Source organism: Engystomops pustulosus, chromosome 11 (genome assembly GCF_040894005.1).
Source record: "Engystomops pustulosus chromosome 11, aEngPut4.maternal, whole genome shotgun sequence".
NCBI lineage: Eukaryota > Metazoa > Chordata > Amphibia > Anura > Leptodactylidae > Engystomops > Engystomops pustulosus.
The window spans coordinates 21,539,060-21,563,647 of record NC_092421.1 but is presented as its reverse complement, the minus strand read 5'-3'; the positions used below and the strand labels follow the sequence as shown (position 1 = coordinate 21,563,647).

The following is a 24,588-nucleotide window of genomic DNA, read 5'->3' as shown; positions in this document are numbered from 1 at the left end:
TTGAAAACTTTTTTGGACTGCCACATACAGGCACTATCCAAATTAAATTGTCTCCATAGCAGCCTCCACATGTCATCTTTTTAGCTGGCTCCACACGTTGTCTCCATTGCTACCTCCACACGTCATCGCCATAGCTGCCTCCAAAAGTCGTCCATATAGCTGCCTCCATACATTGTCTCCTTATCAAACGAACTGTGTCAGGCAGAATTTTGGGTTGTTTTCATGGATTCCACATCCACCCTGCTGTGTAATCCACAAAATATACTGGCAAACTTTTATCATTTACCAATATTATTTCAGCGCTTCTTGCGCATCTGTTTACATTCCCCTCACCCGCCATATCCTAAACTTATAAGAACGCTACTACACTTGATCTTATACAAAAAGATCTTAGAAGTGCTGTTTGGGGAGTAGCCTAGAGACAGGGGCTTGGATTGGCGAAAGCTCGCCTGGCAGCGGAGCGCCAGCTCCATCTCAAGATCCAACTAACATAGTTTTAACTGCAGCACCTTTAATCTACTACTAGTTCACTGCCTCCATACATCGTCCCCTTATCAAACGAGCTGTGTCGGGCAGAATTTTGGGTTGTTTTCATGGCTTCCACATCAAACTTGTTAACTTTGTCGCCACCCTGCTGTGTAATCCACAAAATATACTGGCAAACTTTTATCATTTACCAATATTATTTCAGCGCTTCTTGCGCATCTGTTTACATTCCCCTTACCCGCCATATCCTAAACTTATAAGAACGCTACTACACTTGATCTTATACAAAAGGTTCTTAGAAGTGCTGTTTGGGGAGTAGCCTAGAGACAGGGGCTTGGATTGGCGAAAGCTCGCCTGGCAGCGGAGCGCCAGCTCCATCTCAAGATCCAACTAATATAGTTTTAACTGCAGCACCTTTAATTTACTACTAGTTCACTGCCTCCATACATCGTCCCCTTATCAAACGAGCTGTGTCAGGCAGAATTTTCAGGTGTTTCACCAGATACATAGTGAAACTCGGCCCATCTGTCGCCGCCATACTGGAGACCTGAAGTTGCAATCATAGCAGCGCAATATGGATGCCCCATACTGTCGCTCTTAATCATGGAACCATTTCCGTAAAAACAATTAAAAATAGAACCGCTATGCTATTCCATTATTCCTAGGTGAAATATTCAAACGACCCGGCCTGATTTGAAAATTATAATTTTTTCAAAGTAAACGCTTCTGGCCCCCAGGCCCATTTTGTGTGGGGAGGAGCCGAGAGACAGGGGCTTGGACAGGCGAAAGCTCGCCTGGCAGTGGACCACCAGCTCCATCCCAAGATTAGGCAGCCTCAGAGGCATCCATGCATGCTGCCCCTGCTGTTTCCTGTCCATTTTGCCTCCACGATCCTCCACAGCGTCCACCAATGTCTCATTTCAACTCTCTATACCCCAGACGCTGGAGCACGAGAGGATATGCAGCACATCATCCCCTTATCAAACGAGCTGTGTCAGGCAGAATTTTCAGGTGTTTCACCAGATACATAGTGGGACTCGGCCCATCTGTCGCCGCCATGCTGGAGACCTGAAGTTGCAATCATAGCAGCGCAATATGAATGCCCCATACTGTCGCTCTTAATCATGGAAGTCGTCTCCATGGCTGCCTCCACATGTCGTCCCCTTATCAAAAGAGCTGTGTCAGGTTCATTTTTCGGGTGTTTCACCAGATACGTTATGGAACTTGGTCACTATGTCGCCACCATGCTGTGTTATCGACTAAATATACCGTCAACCTTTTGTTCACATAGGAAATCATTTCACCTCCTTTGGTGAAGCCTGAGTCCATTTAGGGTATGTCGCCATGAGACTCTCTAGCCTGCCACTGCTGCCGCTGCCTCTGCATGCCGTCCCCTATAGTGTCAGGGTCAATTATTGGATGTTTTAGATGCTATCTAGCCTCATTCGGTCACTCTGTCATGGCCATCATTTTGGCATAATGGTGCGATTAAGCAGCCTCAGAGGCATCCATGCATGCTGCTGTTTCCTGTCCATTTTCGTGGTGTTTCCATCCTTTTCTGAGGTTCCCAGGTGTTTGGCCAAGCTTCCCTGTGCAGAGCCTTGGTCCCCTTGAAAAATGCTCGAGTCTCCCATTGACTTCAATGGGGCTCGTTATTCGAGACGAGCACTCGAGCATCGGGAAAAGTTCGTCTCGAATAACGAGTACCCGAGCATTTTAGTGCTCGCTCATCTCTAAATCTAACATATCGACGAGTGCACAAGTGTGTGTTTTGGGAACACAACTAGGCATAGAGGGAACTACGAACAATATCATATGTATATTGAAAGGTCTTTTAGCAGCCAGCAAATTAATTCTATACCATTGGAAAGATAGGGAGCCACCAAAGCTACAGGAATGGGTGAAGAGGCTAGATCTTATATGTCACGCAGAAAAGCAGGAGGCTTTAGAAAGAAGGGATAAATCAGAGACGATCTGGAAGTCTTGGTTAAATAGATCATATTGGTAATATGATGCATTGGACTCGTAATTATTAGTGGGAATTTTAGGCAGCCGTCAACCGCAGATGGGATGTTGGGGAGGGTTAAGGGGGAAAATGGAAAATAACGGATTAATATGTGTATCTTAATAGCTTCTGGTAAACTGTGAAAACATATTACACATTGTAAAACATGTTAACGGGTTGTTTCCCTGTTTTTTTACTTGTAAGAATAAAAATGTATAAAATAAAAAATTATAGCACTGATCTAATTAAATTATGAGGCTATTGGCTGATTATCATATATTATCATAGATTATCATATATACAACACAACCATAACTATCATATATCATTCTCACAGCTATTACTTGACTACATAAACCTTAGAAAACCTAAAAAAATATTTTTTGTTGAAAATTTATATTAAATCTATTTCTGTAGCACAGAATTGGACATGCACTATGCCTTGTCCACCAGTTTTCTATAAAAAGGTTAATACGCTGCACTTTTACAAGTTTTCTGACCTGCATGCCACTTTTCTGAATGCAGTAGTCAGACAAATTTACTGTAACCTAATCCAAAAAACAATCTGAGGCTAGAGCTGAAATCTCATTCAAGTCTGACCTCTTAGTAAATCCAGTGTGCACGGCGGCTCAGTGGTTAGCACTACAGCCTTGCAGCGCTGGGGTCCCGGGTTCAAGTCCCATCCAGGTCAACATCTGCAACGAGTTTGTATGTTCTCTCCGCGATTCCTCCCACACTCCAAAACACACTGGTAGGTTGATTAGATTGTGAGCCCCATGGGGACAGGGACTGATTTGGCAAGCTCTGTGCAGCGCTGCGGAATATGTTGGCGCTATATAAATAAAGGAATACTAATCAATATAATTATGATTATATATTGCACGTCTGTGGGAGAAAATGAAGACTGGCACACTGAGTGGTAGTCTAAATATATCCCCCATATATATAGCACCATTTCATAGCACATGATATCCGTATCATAGCGCCAATGAAGAGTCCACGTGGTGCCATACCTCCTGTTTCTGTTACAACATTTATGATACTGGATTTTAGTAGTATAGGCGGTCCCCTACTTAAGAACACCCAACTTACAGATGACCCCTAGTTACATACGGACCCCTGGTAATTGGTCATTTACTATACTTTAGCCCTAGGCTACAATGAAGAGCAAAAAAAATTTGTCTGGGGTTACAAAGATAAAATATACAGTTCCGACTTACATACAAATTCAACTTTAAAGAAACCTACAGAACCGATCTTGTACGTAACCCGGGGACTGCCTGTAATGTTAAAATCTGTGCTCTGATCATACATCAGTGCATGTGTTACCCAGGTTAGAGAGGAAGTTAGGAGATATTTTTGGAAGATAAGATTTTACTTGTTTGCCCTTTTTCTCTACATGTTCCTTTTTTTCTTTTCTCAGAAAGGAAGTGTACCATATCACTTCTGTGCAGACTGAGGTATGGAACATCACAAAGCCATGATGGACACCACACACTTTCTTTTGAAATGGATTATTTTCTCAATTTCAGCATGTACTTTTTGTCAGTGCATCCTAAGGCAGAAGTGTCAGGTGCTGGAAAGGAAATATTACTCTGCAGTCATGGATCTAGAGTTTGGTAAGTGCCAGGAGTTTGAAGAGCTGAATTTTACAATTGGGGTGAATTGTGACATGGTAGGAGATCTCAGAATGTCACTTAGGGAGGTCCCATCGGACACAGACTGGCTTTGTCTAACAAACTGCCGGCAAGTTACAATAGAAATGAACTCCTTCTCTAACTTCAAAAGCTTAAGAGCACTTAGAATTCATGGAAATTTTATGACTCCAGCTAAAGCTTTCCAAGGTCTTCCTCAGCTGTCTATACTGTGGATATGTTTGGAAAATAAAGACGGCAATATAACGCTTCATGAAGATACATTTTATGGACTGAATGCTCTGCAAGAACTGAAATTATCCGGAATGAGTATACCGAATATAAATTCTTCCATATTTAACCCTTTGGAATTCCTAACACACCTCATTCTGCAATCTAACCATATCACTTCACTAAGGTCGGTACTGCTGATGTTGAAGGAATTCAAATATTTAGAAAAACTCTCAGTAATTAACAATGATATTGAAACATTAAGGGAATCTGACTGTGTAACTTCTCCATATCCTTCAAGTAATGGCAGATTTTTAGACTTTAACATTAGTTATCTAGATCTGGGCAGAAGTATGCTAAAGAAATGTGAAAAGAATTCTTTGTGCAACTTTCCTCACTTGGATTACTTTTGTGTCGAAAATACTGGAATTAACATAAAAGATATCCTAAAATCTGGCATTAAAACAATTAAGACCCTCATGTCAAAGGGCAGTTCTTTTAATTCACCTGAAATCTGCAGGTTTTCTTCTTTCTTCAAAGTCAAGGAACTGCTGCTAACAGAAAGTGACATTGTTCATTTTAACACCTCCAAAGGTTCATGCAATGAGTTGAAGACGTTAGACTTGTCCTTTAATTACTTAGAGGCAATTCAACTCAATCAAATGAAAAATCTAAATAAGTTATTAGAACTGAATTTAACCAAAAATGAAATATCATATGTAAAAATTTGCGGGAATGACTCCACCATAGAAATGGATTTGCGCTCCCTGAACTTATCCATTAATTTTTTAACAAGGATTAAAAGTCAACAATTTTCCTGCCTCAAAAACCTTCTTATCTTGGCCTTAGATAATAACAAAATTAACTTCATTGAAGATTCTGCGTTTGATGGTCTGTATGAGTTGCAAGTTTTGGATTTACAATATAACAACATATTTATTATAGGGGAGTTTACATTTCAGAATTTAATTTCGGTAACACATTTAAATTTGGATGAAAATGCAATTTTTAAAATTCATTGGAATGCTTTTAATTCCCTGAAATTCCTGCAGCACTTAAGGTTAACTTATGTAGACATGCTTGATTTATACTGGTGGCACTCGATTGGAGATTTTCTTCAATATTTGTCAGTAAAATCAATAGATTTGCAATTACTAAATGAATTTTTAGATTTTTTTTCGAGGTTAGAATATTTGGAACTAAATTCAAATTACATACTGATAAACTGTATGAATCAAGTGTTTAGTGAAGCTAAGGAGTTGTACTTAAAAAATATATATACATTTCGGTGTATGGATTTAGAAAGTAATCCTCTAATGAATTTTACAAATCTGGAAAAACTTCACTATTCTCCAGATCCTAATTATCTCACAGATCTCTCTCTTAATAACAGCATGAAATATTTTACAAAGTTGAACTTCCTTCATCTGAAGGACATAGACAAACTGGTTAAATCTGGACAGATAAATAGTCATGAGTTATTTCATGGATTATTTCACCTTAAAGTTTTGCATTTAGAGAATTCGGGAATTGACCAATTAGATTCTAAAGATATTTTCCGAGATTTAAAGGAGCTGGAATTTCTAGTCATTGAAAACCAAATCATGCAAGAGGTGAAGGGAAATGTTTTTGCAGGAATGCCAAACTTAAAGTACGTTTACTTTTTGGAAACCAGTTTTCCTTGCAATTGTAAATTTATGGAGCTACTGGCGTGGCTCGAAGCTGGAACATCCGTGTCAATTATTAATTTCCAAAAACAGAATTGTTATGTATACAACATTGAGATGAATTTTGTGTCCTTCCTACAGAACAATTGTCATAATAATCTGGATTTTATAATGTTTATATTGACTTTTGTTTTTACTTTGCTGTTTATGTCCATCTCCCTCTTCTATGAAAGTATCTGGTGGTATATTCTATACACATCGTACACCATCAAGTGTTGGCTGAGAAACAGACATAGAGAAAGAGGTCACTATGAGTACGATGCATTTGTTTCATATAATACCTACAATGAACAGTGGGTAACAGAGCAGCTGCTTCTTAACCTGGAAGAAAACGGTCCCCCATTCTTTAAAGTGTGTATCCACAACCGAGATTTCGAGGTTGGTAGAGATATAATAGAGAACATTATGGACAGTATATACAGCAGTCGGTGGACAATCTGTGTTATCAGTCACAGTTACCTTCAGAGTCACTGGTGTTCACTGGAGATGCGGATGGCAACATACAGGCTTGTCGAAGAGAGTAATGATTCCCTTATCCTGATATTCCTGGAAAACATTCCTAGGGAAGAACTTCAATATTACCACAAGCTCACAAAGATTTTAGACAAGAAAACCTACCTGAAATGGCCAGAAGATGACGATGAGAAGCAGCTGTTTTGGGCCAGACTCCGCAATGTTATTAGTAATGATGGAAGAAAGCAAAGATTACAAGAGTAATAGTAGAGACCACTCTCTGCTGCCTATCACTGAACACAAGTACTTCTTTCTATAAGCTTACTCACCACTCCGTTGACACTTAGAACTTTTTGCTTAAAGACTTTGTTTAGATGCAAATATTTCTCAAATATCTAACTCTATGTCTTCTCTTTCTTAAAATAGTAAATAGTTTAAGTGCTTTTTACTGCTTTGTTTTTAATTATTTTAGTTTAGATTCGAATTAATGGATAAACAGATCAACTAAAATGAATGATTATTGAATCATATAATATATAATAATACAGCAGGTAAAATATCAAATGCCTATGGGTATATGTAGATGCAAAAATGGCAAAACTTAGATTTTTTTCTAGTAATGACTTTTTTTGCATTAGGTTATTTTTACCCTTTTCTTTTATGTTTGTATAATTAATGTTGATTAAATATTCAAAATGATCATAACTTGTTCATATTATCTACTGATTTTGGGGTCATTTTTTATTACTTTACACAGAAAATACTATAGATAAAAAATACTAACGATAGAAACCATTTTAAATAAAGGGAAATATATATATATATATATATATATATATATATATATACATCTTAAAATATTTGTGATATACCAGGAAACATACTGTAGATATGAACAAAACTATACATATACTATGACTGCACAGTTACATGCAGGAAACCTGAAATGTTGAGGAAATATATACATTTTTGTAAAACTTTTTATTGTTTGGCTAGTATTAAATGAGTGAAATGCACTCATCCATCCTCTTCCATCCACTTTTCATCAATTTACACAGTAACTACTAGCAGTCTGTAAATTTGAGGTTGATCACTACATATAATTCAGAACCTTATCATTGCAGTTTAGTAATTAAAACCCAGCATATCCACATGAATGTCTGGTAGGCAGTGTTCCATTTCTATGACTTCCATCTATTGAGAGAGTGAGGCCCCTTTTACACTTGCGTTTTTCATGCGCGTTTTCTGCGCGTGCTTTTGACGCGCAGAACTTGCATTGCACTCTGACCCATTGTAATCAATGGGCTTTTTCAGACTTCCATTTTTTTTACACGCACACATTTTTTAACGCGCGTTTAAATCTCGACATGCTCTACTTTTGCAAGTCACGCGCGTGAAAAACGCACCATACAAGTCTATGGAGACGCATCAAAAACACATCGCACTCTGAGACACTTGCAAGTGCAATGCGTTTTTCACGCATCAATTGCCATAGAAAAGATAGAGCTCAGTCCTGAGTCCTTTCACACGCGTTATCTGCACGTGAAAAACGCATTGAAATTGCATTGAAAACGCGCATGAAAAACTGAGACACTGAACAAACTCTGACTGAAAACTGATTGCACTCTGATGCAAAATGTGCGTTTTTCACTGACCAAACCCTGATCGCACCCTGATCAGACTCTGACGTGATCTGCAACGCAAGTGTGGAAGGGGCCTAAGGGTCTTGCCTGAATCCATTAAAAATTGGCACAAATTTTACAAATCTTTTTTAATGTGCCTAAAATACATTCTGTCTCCGGTTGTCCTGGATATAAAATGTTACACACATTTTAAACATGTCACAATTTTGCAATAAGTAGATGATTGTCGGGCCTTGAGAAAATATGCAGACAACTTTCACTGTATGTAATATTATATCTGACAAATGTATCGCAAATCATTGAATGGGGCTTGGTCTTGGATGAGCAAAAGCTAAAAGCATCCACAAAGGAATTTTTTTAGGAATATCAGTAATAGAGATGTCTTTTAGTTGCTTTTTCCTCTTGATCCTAAAGCAGTCATAATTATGGGAGAATATATAACATAGTGCAACATCCACACTGGGGCCTAAAAAGATATGGGGGCAGAACCAGGAGATGAGTGGCGAGCTTGGTGGCAGCCTAACCATGGATGTCACAGTAGCACAGCCCTGGTGTAGGTGTTGTCCGTAAATGTCAGGTCAAGCAGGCTGAAGAAAGAAGAAGGGGAAACTACTGATATATGTGTTAATGGGTCCAGGCTTATAGTATAGGGGAGGCTTTTGATGATAGCAGCTTTAGCCAGGGACACATATATGGAAACACGGATGATGAGAGTACATAGAGTTCCTCTATCTGGAGATCTTGCATACAGATCAGCAGCAGTAACAGGTTGTGCAACTTTCCTCTATGATGGCATGCAAAAGGCTGTGTTACGGTCAGTCAAATTATTCAGGAGAATATAAAGAGAGGGATAATGGTTTTGGTCTCACCAGGCAGGAATAGTATTGTACATGGCTACCCATGTGATGCAATGCTGAGACATGATTATATAATGACCCAGAGAGCCACATGACCTGCCATTTGACAACACTAGTTTATATAAAAGTGTAGTGAAGTCAAAAAGTGTTATGATGACAACTGTAATGTCACAATAGGAACCCGTGTGATGTAGAAGGAGCCTTTATTTCTATAGATCTAGATAAGGAGATGGGAGTACTCCTTGATCTAGTGAATCTTCGCAGCTTCTTTTAGGGGTGCTCTGCCTGGTAAAACGTAAACCCTTCGTGACTCCCCCTGCTCCGTGTCACTATTATCTAGTTTGAAATTACCATATAGATGTGAGTACTGTGTGCTGCACTGGCTGTAAGTCAGAGCTAGTAGCTGGCACTGTGTACAATGCTCACACGTGTGTAGATGGCCAGGGGCGAGCCAGGCCATACTGGTTCATACTGACATGCGTACTGAGGATGGCCATAAATTTTAATCTAAATTATATTGACTAGTAGCAGGGGGCAGTGCCACGGAGCGTGGGGAGGGGTAGCTGTCTTATACACTCCTTGTCAGGCTGAATTCATATCTACAGGAGAAAAAAAATATTGGGCAGAAGCTGCAACATACAGGAGACACACAGGAACCAGAACAACATATTACTGGCATCTATAAGTTACTGTTTGTGGTTTATTGTGTGGTTCTTGTGTAACAGGTTCCCTTTTACGAAGAAGAAGTGTATCACTATATCTGCAAGCTCACAGTAAGTGGCAAGATTTCTTAGGCGCACATGATATAAAGCAATGCTTTCCGATGGTGACTGTCGAAACCTCTAAGCTGGATTTGTATGTGGAGAGAAGAGGTTGCTTATAGCTGATTTACACCGCTCATAGTCATTGTTAGGCAGAGTTGGGAATATATCATAGACCTGCGCTGCACTATAATGGGGCACATTTACTTACCCCGCCAACGATCATGCACTGTGCCGCGATTCACAAAGATCGTGCGCCCGATTTCCTGCATGTGTCGCTTCCCCGCTCTGCTCCGCCGGAGTTCACCTTCTTCTTCCCGGTGTATGTAAGTGCATTGTCTTGCGACACAATTTTAAGGTTAAATCCCGTGCTCAGTCCGAATCCGTCGGATCGTCCGACGACCCACCCCCGATTTCTGTCGCTTGGAAACCGGTGCGTTTGCGGCAAAATCTGATCGCGTGCGCCACAATCCCCTTCTAAATACCTTTAGTAAATAAGCCCCATTTTTTTGCAAGCTTGGATTTTCAGCAATGCTCATAGCTTGCAAAAATATTAAAAAAGCTCTCTAGCCACTTATTCCTGTATGCTCCCAGGTTTTCTTGGGACTGGTGCAAATCAAAAAAAGGAAATGAGGGTAAGAAGGCTATGGTGGATGATAGCTTTACAGTAAGCAATATAAGGTGTTACTGAGATACCTTTAGCTGAAAAAACATTTACTCTAGTCGACATTTGTATTGTTGGGGTAGGAACCCATGTGATGTAGAAGGCACCAAAACTGGATCACTAGACTGCAAGCTCAGAGACCACTGTATTCCATGCTTGGATCTGTCTCTAACAATTGCCCTCCAACCAAGCTGCTACTCCTCAGTACCTCACAATTACTGGACGGAACACCCAAACAAGTTAGGGGTGATTATATTGTACTCCTGCGCGTGTTATTTAATTTAGAACACTTCACCAGAATTGTGTTGTTTTCTCCAGCGATTATATTGTACTACTGTGCATAATCTAGAACATATCGCGAGAGTTGTGTTGTTGTCTCCAGCGATTATACTGTACTACTGCACATGCGCATAATCTAGAATTCCTAGCCCGCAGGCTGCTTAAGCCTGGGGGCGGCAGGACTGGCAGTGTTCCGCCCCCCCCCATTTTTGTTTATTGTAAGAAACCCCTCCCGGGTTCCGTCCCCTGCCCGGGGTTTTTTCCTGGGCAGCCAATCAGGTGGCCAGGAAGGGCTTCCTGGCCACTTGATGGCGCTAGCCCTGGGCTATTTAGCCCTGAGCGCGGAGCTAGTCCAGCCTCTTTTGGACTTGCTCCGCGCTCAAGAGTTTCGCCCACTTGTTCCAGGAATACCCCTGCAGGACTGCAAGTATGGCAGACCCTGTAATACTGGTTTTCGTGGAGGGAGGGCTCCGACTGGCTGGCGCCGTTAATGTCGCAGCCGGATCCCTCTCCTCTGTCAGCAGCTGCTCCCCCATCACCGCCCCCCACTGCCCGGTCTGCACGGCGCGGCCGCGCACCGTGCAGGCTCAGCCCGTCCCCCATAAAAACACGGAGCCGGGCGAGGGCTCCGTCTCGGAACCCGACCTTGGCTCCGATGCCGGCAGAGCGCGCTCGGCGCTCTGCCAAGTCCAGGAGTCGCGTGCTGGCCGCAGGAGGCGGGCCGGCCGCGACCACAGTGATTAGGCCCCCGCGTGTGGAGGAGGCACAGGACAGGACTGCTCCGGTGCCTCCTCCCCCTGGCAGCTTGCCTGCGCCGATAGGCGCAACGCAGGCTGCTGGGGTAGACAAGTCAGGCCCACTACCCAAACAGCCTGGCCGTTTGGCCAGGTGGTTTGGGCTGGGGGCCAGTAGTGACAGCATGCAGCTTTCCCAACCCCCCCCTCAATCACCTCCACCCCCACCTTCCACCCCCGCCAACCCTCCAGAGTTTAATGCACTCATTGTTAGGGCAATTAGCTTTTGCATGCAGGATTTTTCCCATGGGTCGGGTTTTTTCAAGGAGGTTGTCGTTGGCTACTGCCGGCACCGTCAAGCCGTACCATCACATTCGTTTGACCTCGGTCTTGAAGGCAGACCTGAGGGTGTGGCGATCCTTTTTGACTGATTATAGCGGTGTGTCAGCGTTTATGGAGCAGGAGATCGACAACGCCGATTTGCAGTTATATACGGATGCGGCAGGGTCGGTAGGATATGGTGCGATTTCTGAAAAAAAGTGGTCTGCAGAGCGTTGGCCTGTGCAGTGGGTTGAGAGAGGTTTCACCAAAAATCTGACATTGCTGGAACTCTTCCCGATCGTAGTGGCGGTGGAGCTGTGGGGGCTAGAAATGAGAAATAAGAGGATTCGTTTTTGGTCGGACAATGAGAGTACAGTTCAGGCTTTGAATAACCTAACTTCAAGTTCGCTGCAGGTTTTGGCCCTGCTCAGGCATTTGGTGTTGTGCTGCTTGCAATTGAATGTTGTTTTTAGGGCAAAACATGTTCCGGGTGAAACTAATGTTGTTGCCGATGCATTATCTCGTTTTCAGCTTCAGCGTTTCAGGGATATCCACCCCCTGGTGGACCAGGAGGGGTCCCCCTGCCCCCCTTTCCTGTGGGAGCTAGTGATGCACAGTTGACTCCACTGTTGCAGTCCTCATTGGCGGAGAGTACTTGGAGTAGCCACGGTAAGGCGTGGGGAGAGTGGTTTAGTTTGCTGCCAGCAGAACAAGGGGATGCGGTAACGGTGGCTAAGGCTACTACGTTGCAATTCTTAGCCAGGCTGCGTGCCGACGGATTGTCGGTCGCGGCTGTTAAAAAGAAACTGGCCGGGGTGTCCTTTGTTCTAAAACTGTGGGGTTTGCATGACGTTACAAAAGATTTTCATGTTCAGTTGATGTTAAGGGGTTGGGGGAAAGAGCCAGTTGTCAAGGATTCGCGCAGGCCTGTTTCTTTTGCATTGCTGCAACGTTTATGCATGGCCGCATCAGATATATGCTCGTCGGAATATGAGGCATTACTGCTGCAGTGTAGTTTTGCGCTGGCTTTCTTTTGTGCATTGAGGGTCAGTGAATTAGTGGCTGCGTCCAGCCGTGCGAAGGCTAGCTTAGTTGAAGGGGACGTTATAGCGGTTGGGGATTTTGTTAAGGTCCTCGTGAGAAGGTCTAAAACGGACATTTATGTCGCGGGCCGCTGGCTGTCAGTGGGCAAGGTGGGTGGCCCATTTTGCCCTTTCTTTTTATTGGGTAGTTTCATCGCGCAGCGCCCAAAGGCCCCACCCCCCCTTTTTGTGCCACCGGGACGGGTCCCCCCTCACAAAATTTCAGTTTATTTCTTTGTTTAAGAAGGCGCTGGCGTGTGCGGGTGCACCTGTAGCGGAGTTCGGTACCCACTCGTTTCGGATCGGGGCCGCAACTGCGGCCGATGCGGCGGGGCTTTCGGATGCTGATATTATGCGTATTGGCAGGTGGAAGTCTGATTGCTTTAGGCGTTATATTCGCCCAAATTTGCTGTTGGATTAACATGTTTTCTTTTTGTTTTTGCAGAATTTGCTCGTCCGAAAGTTTGGATTGTAGGACATTCGTACATACATTGGGCGGCACAGAGGGCCGCTGTCCGGCCGGGAGGCCTGAACTTAGGTTTTACCTCCGCAGACCTGTCCTGGAAGGGGGATCAGAGGCCTGAAATGGCTTCAAGTTTTGCCGGAAGTGGTGGCCATCAGCAAGGCTTCTCCGGGGCCTACAATCCTTGTTGTCCACGCTGGGGGGAACGACATGTGTTCAACGCGGCTCGCTGATTTGATTTCGGTGATGAGATCGGATTTCGAGCGTTTTGCTGCCTTTTTTAGTGACCTAGTGGTAGTGTGGTCGGAGATAGTGCCACGGGTGATCTGGAATGGCGCCCGCAGCCCCGATTCTATAGAAAGGGCTAGGCGCATGCTCAATATGCGGGTAGCCCGTTTTGTGAGGTCCAGGGGTGGTGTGGTTATATGCCATAGGCAGTTGGAGGGGGATAATTCGGGCCTTATGAGAGAGGACGGGGTCCATCTGAATGAGATTGGTCTGGATATTTTTATATCGGGCCTTCAGGACGCCATTGAGAGGGCCCTGTTCCTTTTGTGTGGGGGTCGGAGCACAGTGTAGGGGTACACTGTACTCCTAGTGGCCTGTGAGGAAGCTGGACCCTCTCGGCTTACGTCGTAATCACCTGTCGGACCAACAAGGACATGCCCCCGCGTAGGCGGGGCCAGGCATGCGAGGTGAATTATTCCGGAAGGGTCTGGGTCTTCCCACAGGTCAGTTTATTTGTAAATATTGTTAATTAATAAAGCTGTGGCCGACCTCCACTTTTCTCCCATCAGACAGCTTGTTTAGTTCTTTTGGCGCAGGGGACGGGTGGGGTTTATATCAGTGGGTTGGTTTTATTGATACTGCCAGTCTTCCTAGCCCGCAGGCTGCTTAAGCCTGGGGGCGGCAGGACTGGCAGTGTTCCGCCCCCCCCCCCATTTTTGTTTATTGTAAGAAACCCCTCCCGGGTTCCGTCCCCTGCCCGGGGTTTTTTCCTGGGCAGCCAATTAGGTGGCCAGGAAGTGCTTCCTGGCCACTTGATGGCGCTAGCCCTGGGCTATTTAGCCCTGAGCGCGGAGCTAGTCCAGCCTCTTTTGGACTTGCTCCGCGCTCAAGAGTTTCCCACCCGCCCGCCCTTTGGAATACTGTTTGCGGGTTTTTGGTTAGGTATTTGCTAGGTGAAGTTTTTTGTTATGTATATTTCTTTACCATTTGTTTGGAATTTGTTTTTGTGTTTTAATGTTCTCAACAAAGTTTGTTGGTAGTCACAGCTTGGCCTGTGAGGAAGCTGGACCCTCTCGGCTTACGTCGTAATCACCTGTCGGACCAACAAGGACATGCCCCCGCGTAGGCGGGGCCAGGCATGCGAGGTGAATTATTCCGGAAGGGTCTGGGTCTTCCCACAGGTCAGTTTATTTGTAAATATTGTTAATTAATAAAGCTGTGGCCGACCTCCACTTTTCTCCCATCAGACAGCTTCATGTTTAGTTCTTTTGGCGCAGGGGACGGGTGGGGTTTATATCAGTGGGTTGGTTTTATTGATACTGCCAGTCCATATCGCGAGAGTTGTGTTGTTTTCTCCAGCGATTATACTGTACTACTGCGCATGCGCATAATCTAGAACATATCGCGAGAGTTGTGTTGTTTTCCCCTGTCACCATATGGTACTCTTACACATGTGCATAACTTAGCACCCATTGCGATAATCGTGTTGACGGCATGGCTTGCATGCATGCAAGTGCATTCCTTAACAATTGGATTCATTATCCGCATATCTTCTCATACCATTCTCTGGCTGTGATTGGAGGAAAGCCATGCTGTGTAAACTAATTGGCACTGACCCTTGAGAAAGCGTGGGGTGCCTCTAGCTGACACATGTGGAGCTATGCGTCTCCCCTTCTTTTCAGTCTAACTTGGTACGATATATTGTTTTCTGTACATGTGTTACTGGGATCTATACTATGTCTTTATCATTAGGGGCTTGTACTTGAAACTGACTAACATTGAGTATATTGATTAGACTGGGCCACCTGTGATATATGTACATGAAGTATTTGTGATTGTGCATTGTTACTTTGACTTTTCCCAGCATTTATATTTTGGTGTAATCTATGATTTATTTGTTACCATTTTTGGGAGATAGCACTCACACTTTTCTCACATGTGGCTTTATATGGATCTTAGTATCTGTTTTTGGTCCGTGAGAATCTGATGTGTTTTTACATGTTTTAAATGTTTTTATGAATATTTTGTGTATGTTGTCATAATTAACTTTTGGAATAAAATTATTTATATCTTTTTTGCTCATCCACACCTGCTTGTCCTTTGATATTTCTACTTATTAATTGTTTGTGTTTTTATTATACTGTCTATGAAATACTTTTCCACCATTCTTGCAGCACATTTATAACAGTACTACACAGTCCATACAGACATGTCCATCAATATAATCTGGAAAAAGTTGATGACAACTGATGCAAAAGTGGTGTCTGGAAGGATCTCTTTCTCATACCACCATTAGTGACCAACCTCTAAAGGTAGTCATAGTAGTAGAGCATGATATCACAGGTTAACTTTTGCAGAGCATGAACTTAGGCCCGTTCCACACTTGCGAGTGTGATGCTATGAACTCGCATCACACTCGCAACGCATGCTGCCCGGATTGCACGGCCCGAACGCCGCAAACCAGAACGGAACTCACATGCTGAGTTCCGTTCCGGTTTGCAACGTTCGGGCCGTGCGATCCAGTGTGGAAGTTGTGACTGCGGCCATGTCATGTGGATATAGGATGGATTCTCATTTCATCTAAAAACAGCTTACACTAAAGGCAACAATAGGGTAACCACAATCTGACTTGCTATTCTAGCAGAGCCGGGACACTTTAAAATAAACCTACCATCAGGAATCTAGCTAAGGTAGATCTGATGGTAGGTTCCCAGTAACATCCTAAACCCTGATCCATCCTTCCCTAATCCTATAATACTTTCTAACCTAATCTATACTTTATCTAACTAATACACTAATAATCAGAAGAGGCTGCTGGGGAATGGTGTAGCCTATCCAGGGAGCAGAAGCGATGGCTACGCCACACTCCAGTAGCATTATAGGATTAGGAAAAGATAGTTTAGGGCTCAGCATGTTACTTAATAGGTAGATTCCTGATTGTAGATTTCCAGTAGACATCAATGACCCTACTGAAGATCATCACCTTTGTGCTTTAGGAACATGCCTCCGGCTCCCTTTACCATCCTTGAGGCTGGTTACTTCAAAAATTCAGGCTGTTCACCACCATGAGGTTACATTTTCTATAGTGGTGGTGAACCTATGGCACGGGTGCCATAGACGGCACTCCAAGCTCTTTCTGTGGGCACCCGGGCCATCGCCCCAGCGCACCAGACAAAACTCAAAGAATCTTCCTGCAGTTCCAAGCAACTTAAAAGATGTAGATGTAGGACTGTAGGAAGAGGAAGAATGTGTAGACAGGGCCTGATTATCTCTGAAGGACCTCCTGCTGGCCCCATGATTCTCTGTGTACAGAGGGACACTGGAAAGAAGCTACAATGATGCAAATTTTCCCTCCTTTCTTTCTACTGTGTTGGTGTCCTCAAGAGGTCAGTAAGATTAAACGTTGTAGAAGAACAGGGAGCAATAAGATACTGCACTCATTTTGGTTGGCACCTCGCGATAAATGAAGGGGATTTGGGTTTGCAGTTTGGGCACCGGTCGCTAAAAGGTTCGCCATCACTGCTCTATAAGTTAGGCAGTTTACATACAAATGTATGCTATGCCTTGGCCGGAGAAGGGGTGTAGCATACAGCCGGCTGGGGAAGGGGAGGAGGGAGAAGCACCCCTCAGAGGGAGCCATGCAACCAGGGTGTACATATGGCGAGTGTATCTATTCCGGTGACAGCACGATGCAGTGACACACGTGACTCACAGGACCGTGCCTTGCACGATGCACTTCTATACCGGCCATATACTAGCTGCCGTTTGTATGGCTAGCTTATGGACACTATAAACGTGTGTGTGCATGGGGCTTTAAATTAGACCCCTAATAACTTTCCTGCGTCTTCCACCTGACTCTTCCACCGTCATAGAAGAGACCTTAAATGGACTTGACCACCACCAAACAGTGCAATTGAGAAACTTATAATTACAAGCAACTAGTGTGCAAGTGAGAAACTGTTGAGAAAATTATAATTACAAGCCACTAGTGTGCAAGTGAGAAAGTAACATTTTACAGCACTACTCCCCTACCCCTGCATCTAGAGAACAGTTCTGTGCTGTTATAGTATAGTTATACATGACATAGAGGGGCACATTTATTTACCCTCAAGTTCATGAACCCCTTAAGGACACAGGGTATTTTCGCTCATTTCTCGCTCTCCACCTTCAAAAATCCATAACTTTTTCATTTTTCAGTGCACAGAGCTATATGATGGCTTATTTTTTGCGTAACAAATTGCACTTCGTAGTGATGGTTTTTAATATTCCATGCCGTGTACTGGGAAGCGGAAAAAAAATTCCAAATGCAGTGAAAATGGTGAAAAAACACATTTGCGACGTTTTCTTGAATTGAGCTTGAATTTTACGGCTTTCACTGTGTTCCCCAAATGACATTTCTACTTTATTCTTTGGGTCGGTTCGATCATGGGGATAACAAATTTGTATAGGTTTTATAATGTTTTCATACATTTACAAAAATGAAAACCTCCTGTACAAAATTTTTTTTACATTTTGCCATCTTCTGGCAAAATTTTAACCCATAGTAATATTTACACAATAAAGATCGTTTCTTGAACCCCTTACTTTACAATTTTACTCAGGTTTATTGCTGTTTTAGCTCCTATCACTCTCTAAGAAGACACTTCATGATCCCTCTGTGCTATGAGATGCAGTGTGCTGACAATATGCTTAGATTATTAGGGTGCAGGGCTTATCTACACTATCATTTAGCAACTGAACATTCTACTAGTATCTGACACATTGAACAAGAGAGATGAGACAGATCAGAGATGAGAGATGTTGAGACCCATGAGATGCATATAACACACAATGACACTCTCATCTCTGCCAACTCACCTATAACACAGACATAGCTCAGCTCTGCTATATGCCTCCCTCCTCAGCCCAGCTATATGCCTCCGTCCCTGGATAAAGACCTTATCTGGCTGTAGCTAGCAGAGTAAGTCCCGACAGGCTGCCTGCCGGCAGGATGTGCCTGTGTCTGAGCTGGTCTTGTAATGCAGGGGGGAGGGACAGGAGGCAGAGAGCACTGCAGTGTGCAGACAAATTCATGAGAAGAATCCGACCATAGTCAGAAGATTCAAGGTTGAATGCAGGGGCAACCAAAATTGTAAACACCAGGACTGATGGAGACAGTTTGGAATTATATCTGTGAAATGCTGTATTTTTGTTAATAACAGTAAATTAGAGAATATGTTATTTTGTTATCCTAAGTATATTTAAGAAATTTGTCTTTGTGGGAATACACCTTAGTTTGCATTTGCCATTTAAAGGGTTTAACTTGGGTTTTTGTGTGTGCCATCTGTGCGGCTTGTCCGTGTAGTTTGGTGTGCATTATCTTTTTTTTTGTGTGTGCCTGCTAGACGGTTTATCCGTGTAGTTTGGTGCACATTATCTAATTTTTCTAGAGTACGTTCTCTATTTTTTTTGTGTGCAATGTCTCAGAAGACGTACACCGTGTTGGAGGCATATAACATGCTTGCCTCTGACACCGAGTCAGCTAGTGGGGATGATGCCCCCTTTTACCGATCATCATCCTCCTGCTCATCTTCCAGTGACCTGGAAGGACCCCCAAGAAGGCGCCGTAGGGTTCCAGGGACTTCTGCGATTGAAGTGCCTGGGACTTCTGCGATTGAAGTGCCTGGGACTTCTGCAGGAGAAGTGCCTGGGACTTCTGCAGGAGAAGCGTCTGGGGCTTCCACTGACCCCACATGGGTAGCCCCAGATAATTATACCGCTCAGGTCCCTGACTTTTTGGGCCATCCTGGAATTAATTTTGACACGGCAGGGCTCAGAGCTGTGGACTTTTTTAAGGTTTTTTTAATGAGGAGCTGCTGAATGTTATTATATTTCAGACAAATCTCTACGCTGCACAGCATATTGCCCAAAACCCCACGTCCTTTTATGCACAACCCTACAGGTGGACCCCTGTCACTGCAGCAGAGATGCACAAGTATTGGGGCATAATACTCCTTATGGGGATAGTAAAGAAGCCTTCAATCAGGGACTACTGGAGCACAGACATACTGTACCACACCCCGATGTTCCGCATGGCAATGAGCAGGATGCGCTTTGAAGCCATCCATAAGTTTTTGCACTACACGGACAACACACAGTGCCCACCCAGAGGTGACCCCAGTTATGATCGTTTATTTAAGGTCAGGCCCATATTAGATCATTTTAGTGCCAAGTTTGCCCAGGCATATACCCCCGCCAAACATGTGAGCATAGACGAGTCCCTGGTACAATTCAAAGGGAGACTTCAATTCCGCCAGTACCTGCCCAATAAGAGGGCAAGGTATGGTGTGAAAATGTATAAGCTTACATGGGAGGGGTGGACCAGGTGCTTCAGCCGTACAATGCCATGCAGAAGTCGAGGGTGTGGTACAAGAAGCTGGCCGTGCACATCATGCAGATGGCATTGTATAATGCTTTCGTGCTGCATCGATATGCCGGCCAGAGGGGAACTTTCCTGGAATTTCAAGAGGTGGTAATAAAGTACTTTCTTTTTGGAGACCAGGAAGGGGGGAGTGCTAGTACATCTGGACGTGAGGCCACATCACGTATTGTACCAGGGCAGCACTTTCCAGGAGTAGTTCCCCAAACAGCCAGCAAGGGAAGGTCACAAAAGAGGTGCAGGGTGTGCTCCAAAAATGGCATTCGGAAGGACACCATTCATCACTGTGAGACATGCCCAGAAAAACCAGGGTTATGTATGAAAGATTGCTTCCGAATTTATCATACATCCCTGGATTTTTAGAGTACCCTGTTGTTACCCTGACGCACAGCTTATACATCATGCCGCATGCCGCACCTTCCCTTCTAAGCCCTGCCATGTCCCCAGCCTGTAGATTACTGCCCCGTATGCTTTACCCGGGAAAACATGCATCATGATTTTTAGGGTGTTTGTCTCCCATGGCAGCAGCTGGGCACAAAATGACATAATGGATATCTTTTACTATGCACTATCCATTATGCACTTTTTCAGGGGTCCACCTGTGGGGTTAAAATGCTAACTATACCCCTAGTTTCCAAAATAGGGTCAGTTCTTAGGGGTTTCTACTGTACTGGACCCTATTGGCATCTACAAATCTTTCATGATGCCAAAAAGAAAAAAATTGCCTCCTATGGGGTATTGCCCTAACGGGGGTAACCCGCAGAATGATTTTTGATGTGTTTTTCCCCAGTGGCATGAGTTGGGCAAAATACTTTTGTCACTTCAATGGCATATTTGATAAATTGCAATACAATAGTTTCTCTGCACTACTCACTTTGTATTACATTTGAGCCAGCACCTTAGGGGTTAAAATGCTCATACAAGCCTACATACATACTTTGAGGGGTGCCCTTTCCAAAATGGGGTCACTACTTGGGGGTTTCTATTGTACTGGTACCTCGGGGGCACCCCCCATTACCAATCTAGTGAAAACGGAGCTTGAAAACCGAAATTGTGCTTCTTTCTTCCTGACACCTGCCGTGTGCCCAGTCTGTAAATTATTGGCACATGTGTGGTATTGCCGTACTCGGGACAACCCGCAGTATGATTTTTGGGGTGTTTGTCTAAAGTGCCATGGGTTGGGCACAGTATATGAGGCACTAAAATGACATTTTTGAGATAAAAACGCAATTTTTACTCTGCACCATTTACTTTGCATTCAATTTTGACCAGCGTGTTGGGGGTTAAAATGCTCATACAACCCTACATACATTCTTTGAGGGGTGCCCTTTCCAAAATGTGTTCACTACTTGGGGATTTCTATTGTACTGGTACCTCGGGGGCACCCACCATTACCAATCTAGTGAAAACGGAGCTTGAAAACCTAAATTGTGCTTCTTTCTTCCTGACCCCTGCCGTGTGCAAAGTCTGTAAATTATTGGCACATGTGTGGTATTTCCGTACTCGGGACAACCCGCAGAATGATTTTTGGGGTGTTTGTCTAAAGTGGCACGGGTTGGGCACAGTATATGAGGCACTAAAATGACATTTTTGAGATAAAAATGCAATTTTTACTCTGCACCATTTACTTTGCATTCAATTTTGACCAGCGTGTTGGGGGTTAAAATGCTCACCACAACCACCGATAAATTCTTTGAGGGGTCTAGTTTCCGAAATGGTATCATTTATTGGGGGTTTCTATTGTACTGGCACCTCACGGGCCCTGCCAACATGACATGCCACTTCAAATCCAAACGTGTGAAAACGGAGCTGGAAAATTAAAATTTCACTCCTTCCGTTCTCAGCCCTGCTGTGTGCCCAGTCTGTAAATTATTGGCACATGTGTGGTATTGCTGTACTCGGGACAACCCGCAGAATGATTTTTGGGGTGTTTGTCTAAAGTGGCATGGGTTGGGCACAGTATATGAGGCACTAAAATGACATTTTTGAGATAAAAACGCAATTTTTACTCTGCACCATTTACTTTGCATTCAATTTTGACCAGCGTGTTGGGGGTTAAAATGCTCACCACAACCACCGATAAATTCTTTGAGGGGTCTAGTTTCCGAAATGGTGACAATTTTGGGGGTTTTCTATTGTACTTTTACTTCAGGGGCTCTTCAATTACACTGTGGCACCACAAAATATTTGCAGCCAAATTGGCCTTCCAAATTCCCAGTATCGCTAACTCTGTTCTGGACATCGCTGTGCGGGGAAACAGCAGCTGACATCCACATGTCTGGTATTGCCGTACTCGGAAGAAGCAGGGCAAAAAATTAGGGATATATATTTACCTCAAATTCCTTCTGAATGTATCCATTTTAGGGCTAAATTAGAAAGATTGAAATCAACAATTGAAATTTCAAAATTTCCAATCCATTTTTGTATGCTTCCCGAAAAATAATTAAAGGGTTAACAGACTTCTTAAATGCTGATTTGAATAGGTTGAGATGTTAGGTTCATAAAATGGTGTTACTTGTGGGGGTATATAGTACATAAGCCATTTTTCAAATTTCAAGAAAATCTGAGAAGTTGCTACTAAAACTTCAAACCTTCTCACATCCATAAAAAAATGGAAACGTAAAACAAATAATGGATATAAAAAGAAGACCAATGGCAAAAGGTTTCTATCAAAAAAAAATTGTGGTATCTCTTTTTGTCTAAAAAGTATAACATATGAAACTTTGAAAATAGTAATTTTTGTTCAAATTTTTCCTAAACTTTTGAATTTTTACCCCCCAAAAAAGGAACAGATCACCGAAATGACACTACTAACATAAACTACAATGTCTCATGAGAAAACAATCTCAAAATCACAGAGATATTTTAAAGCGTTGAAAAGTTATTACCACAGGAAGAGACACTGGTCAAATTTCAAAAAAAAGTACCGAGCCTTAACGTACAAACAGGCTCCGTCCTTAAGGGGTTAATAGGTTAAAATGAGACAGCCTTGGATCTTTGGAAGACCCAAAGCTGTCATGGCAACCGATCACTGCTCCCCGATGACGTCATGGGAAGCGACAATCTTCACCAAGATGGCAGCGCCCGTGTGTCGGCGGTGATGTATGGGATAACACCCGTGATCGGAGCTAGTGTTACCGTTAAGTGTTTGCTGCAATATGCAGCAAAGACTTACCGGCTATGGTGAGGGCTCAGCCTGTGAGCCCTCTCCATGCAGCCGCAGCCGACCCATGACGTACTATTACGTCACATGTTACAAGTCAATAAGAACAGAAAACCTTTCAGGTCATGAACAAGCATCATCGTGGCCGGACATAGTTCCTCATCACTCAAAATAAAGACTTCATTAAAAACTATGATTAAAAAGCATCTCTAAATGGCTCCTTTCCATGGCTGCATTGTTACAAGAATCAGTTTGTAAACTATTATGCAACTCACTTGACGTGAGTCATTCACACTAAGCGAGTCCTGTATATTAAAATTTACTTGCATTTTACTGCCTCCTTTTTCCTGATGGACACATCTCATTACTATGATATTCTTCTGTATGAAACAGTGAGAGAGAAGTCTGTTACATCATTAGCCACTTAAAGTCATGTAACTAGGGTGGCATCATCTAAGGTCCTGTTACATTTGCAACGTCTACCCCATGTATGTATCTGATCACATGAAATCACAGAGACCTCCATGGACTTCTACTCCTCCTCCTCCTATAAAAGGTGCTGTGATGTCATGTGATCATGTGATGCATACATGGGACATTGCAAATGTAACAGGACCTCAGATGATCATCCTGGTCACATGACTTTGAATCTGGCAAGCGCACTGTTTGTGATTTATGGGCCAACTAGGCTGTGTGCTGCTGGGCTAAATGGTATTTGGTATTGGTATTTGGCTGTTGGTTCAGGTCAGAATCAAGATGATTTCAGACTGTAATAGACATTTCAATTATACATCACAGGGAATGATATGAGTGGGCAAAGTGGCTTCCTTCTCTGTGCATTTGGCACTTTTAACCTGACTTTTCATAATCAGGTAATGGAAGCTATAGAAATCAGGGAATAATGGGGTAAAGATGGCATTATAACATTGGGGGCCAAGAGGGCCACAAATAGAGGTATTGGAAGGATTTTCTTTTTTGTTCTTCTTTTTTTCTCTTCCCTTTGGGAGTGTCCCTTGTACTGAATCTAGTGGGGGAGGGGGGTTGCCGTATTATATTACAGTATTATTGATTTATGTATTTTAAGGATAATTTATTATGTAAAGGTCTTTAATGAAATTGTGAAACTGTAAGAGTAGATTATATAATACTGTAAATTTTATCTTTTGTTATATATGTAACTTTGGGAAAAAATTAATAAACAGATATATTAAAAAAGAGACATTGGGGGTATTCATTAAGACCAGCATTTTAAACTCCAATCTTAAACTTCCCCCCAGTCTCTTAGTAGAAACAGACACAATGGGACACATTTACTTACCCGGTCCAGCGGAGTTCACGGAAGTGCATTGTTCGACAATAATACACTGTTCTGCGTTTTCACTAAGATTGTGCGCCCGATATCCTGCATGTGTCACTTCCCCGCTCAGGTCTGACATCCA

The 24,588-nt window shown here is 43.1% G+C and overlaps 1 protein-coding gene across 1 annotated transcript; it reads left to right on the top strand.

The window, feature by feature from the left end:
* Positions 1 to 3,952: 3,952 nt before the first annotated feature.
* On the top strand, positions 3,953 to 7,117 carry LOC140105689 (uncharacterized). Its single transcript, XM_072129707.1, has one exon. It carries the CDS (start codon positions 3,954 to 3,956, stop codon positions 6,798 to 6,800), a length of 2,847 nt encoding a protein of 948 aa, XP_071985808.1. The 5' UTR covers position 3,953; the 3' UTR covers positions 6,801 to 7,117.
* The last annotated feature ends 17,471 nt before the right edge of the window (positions 7,118 to 24,588 follow it).

Coding starts and splice junctions, on each gene's coding strand:
- LOC140105689 (XM_072129707.1), top strand. CDS start 3,954: ATGGAACATCACAAAGCCATGATGGACACCACACACTTTCTTTTGAAA.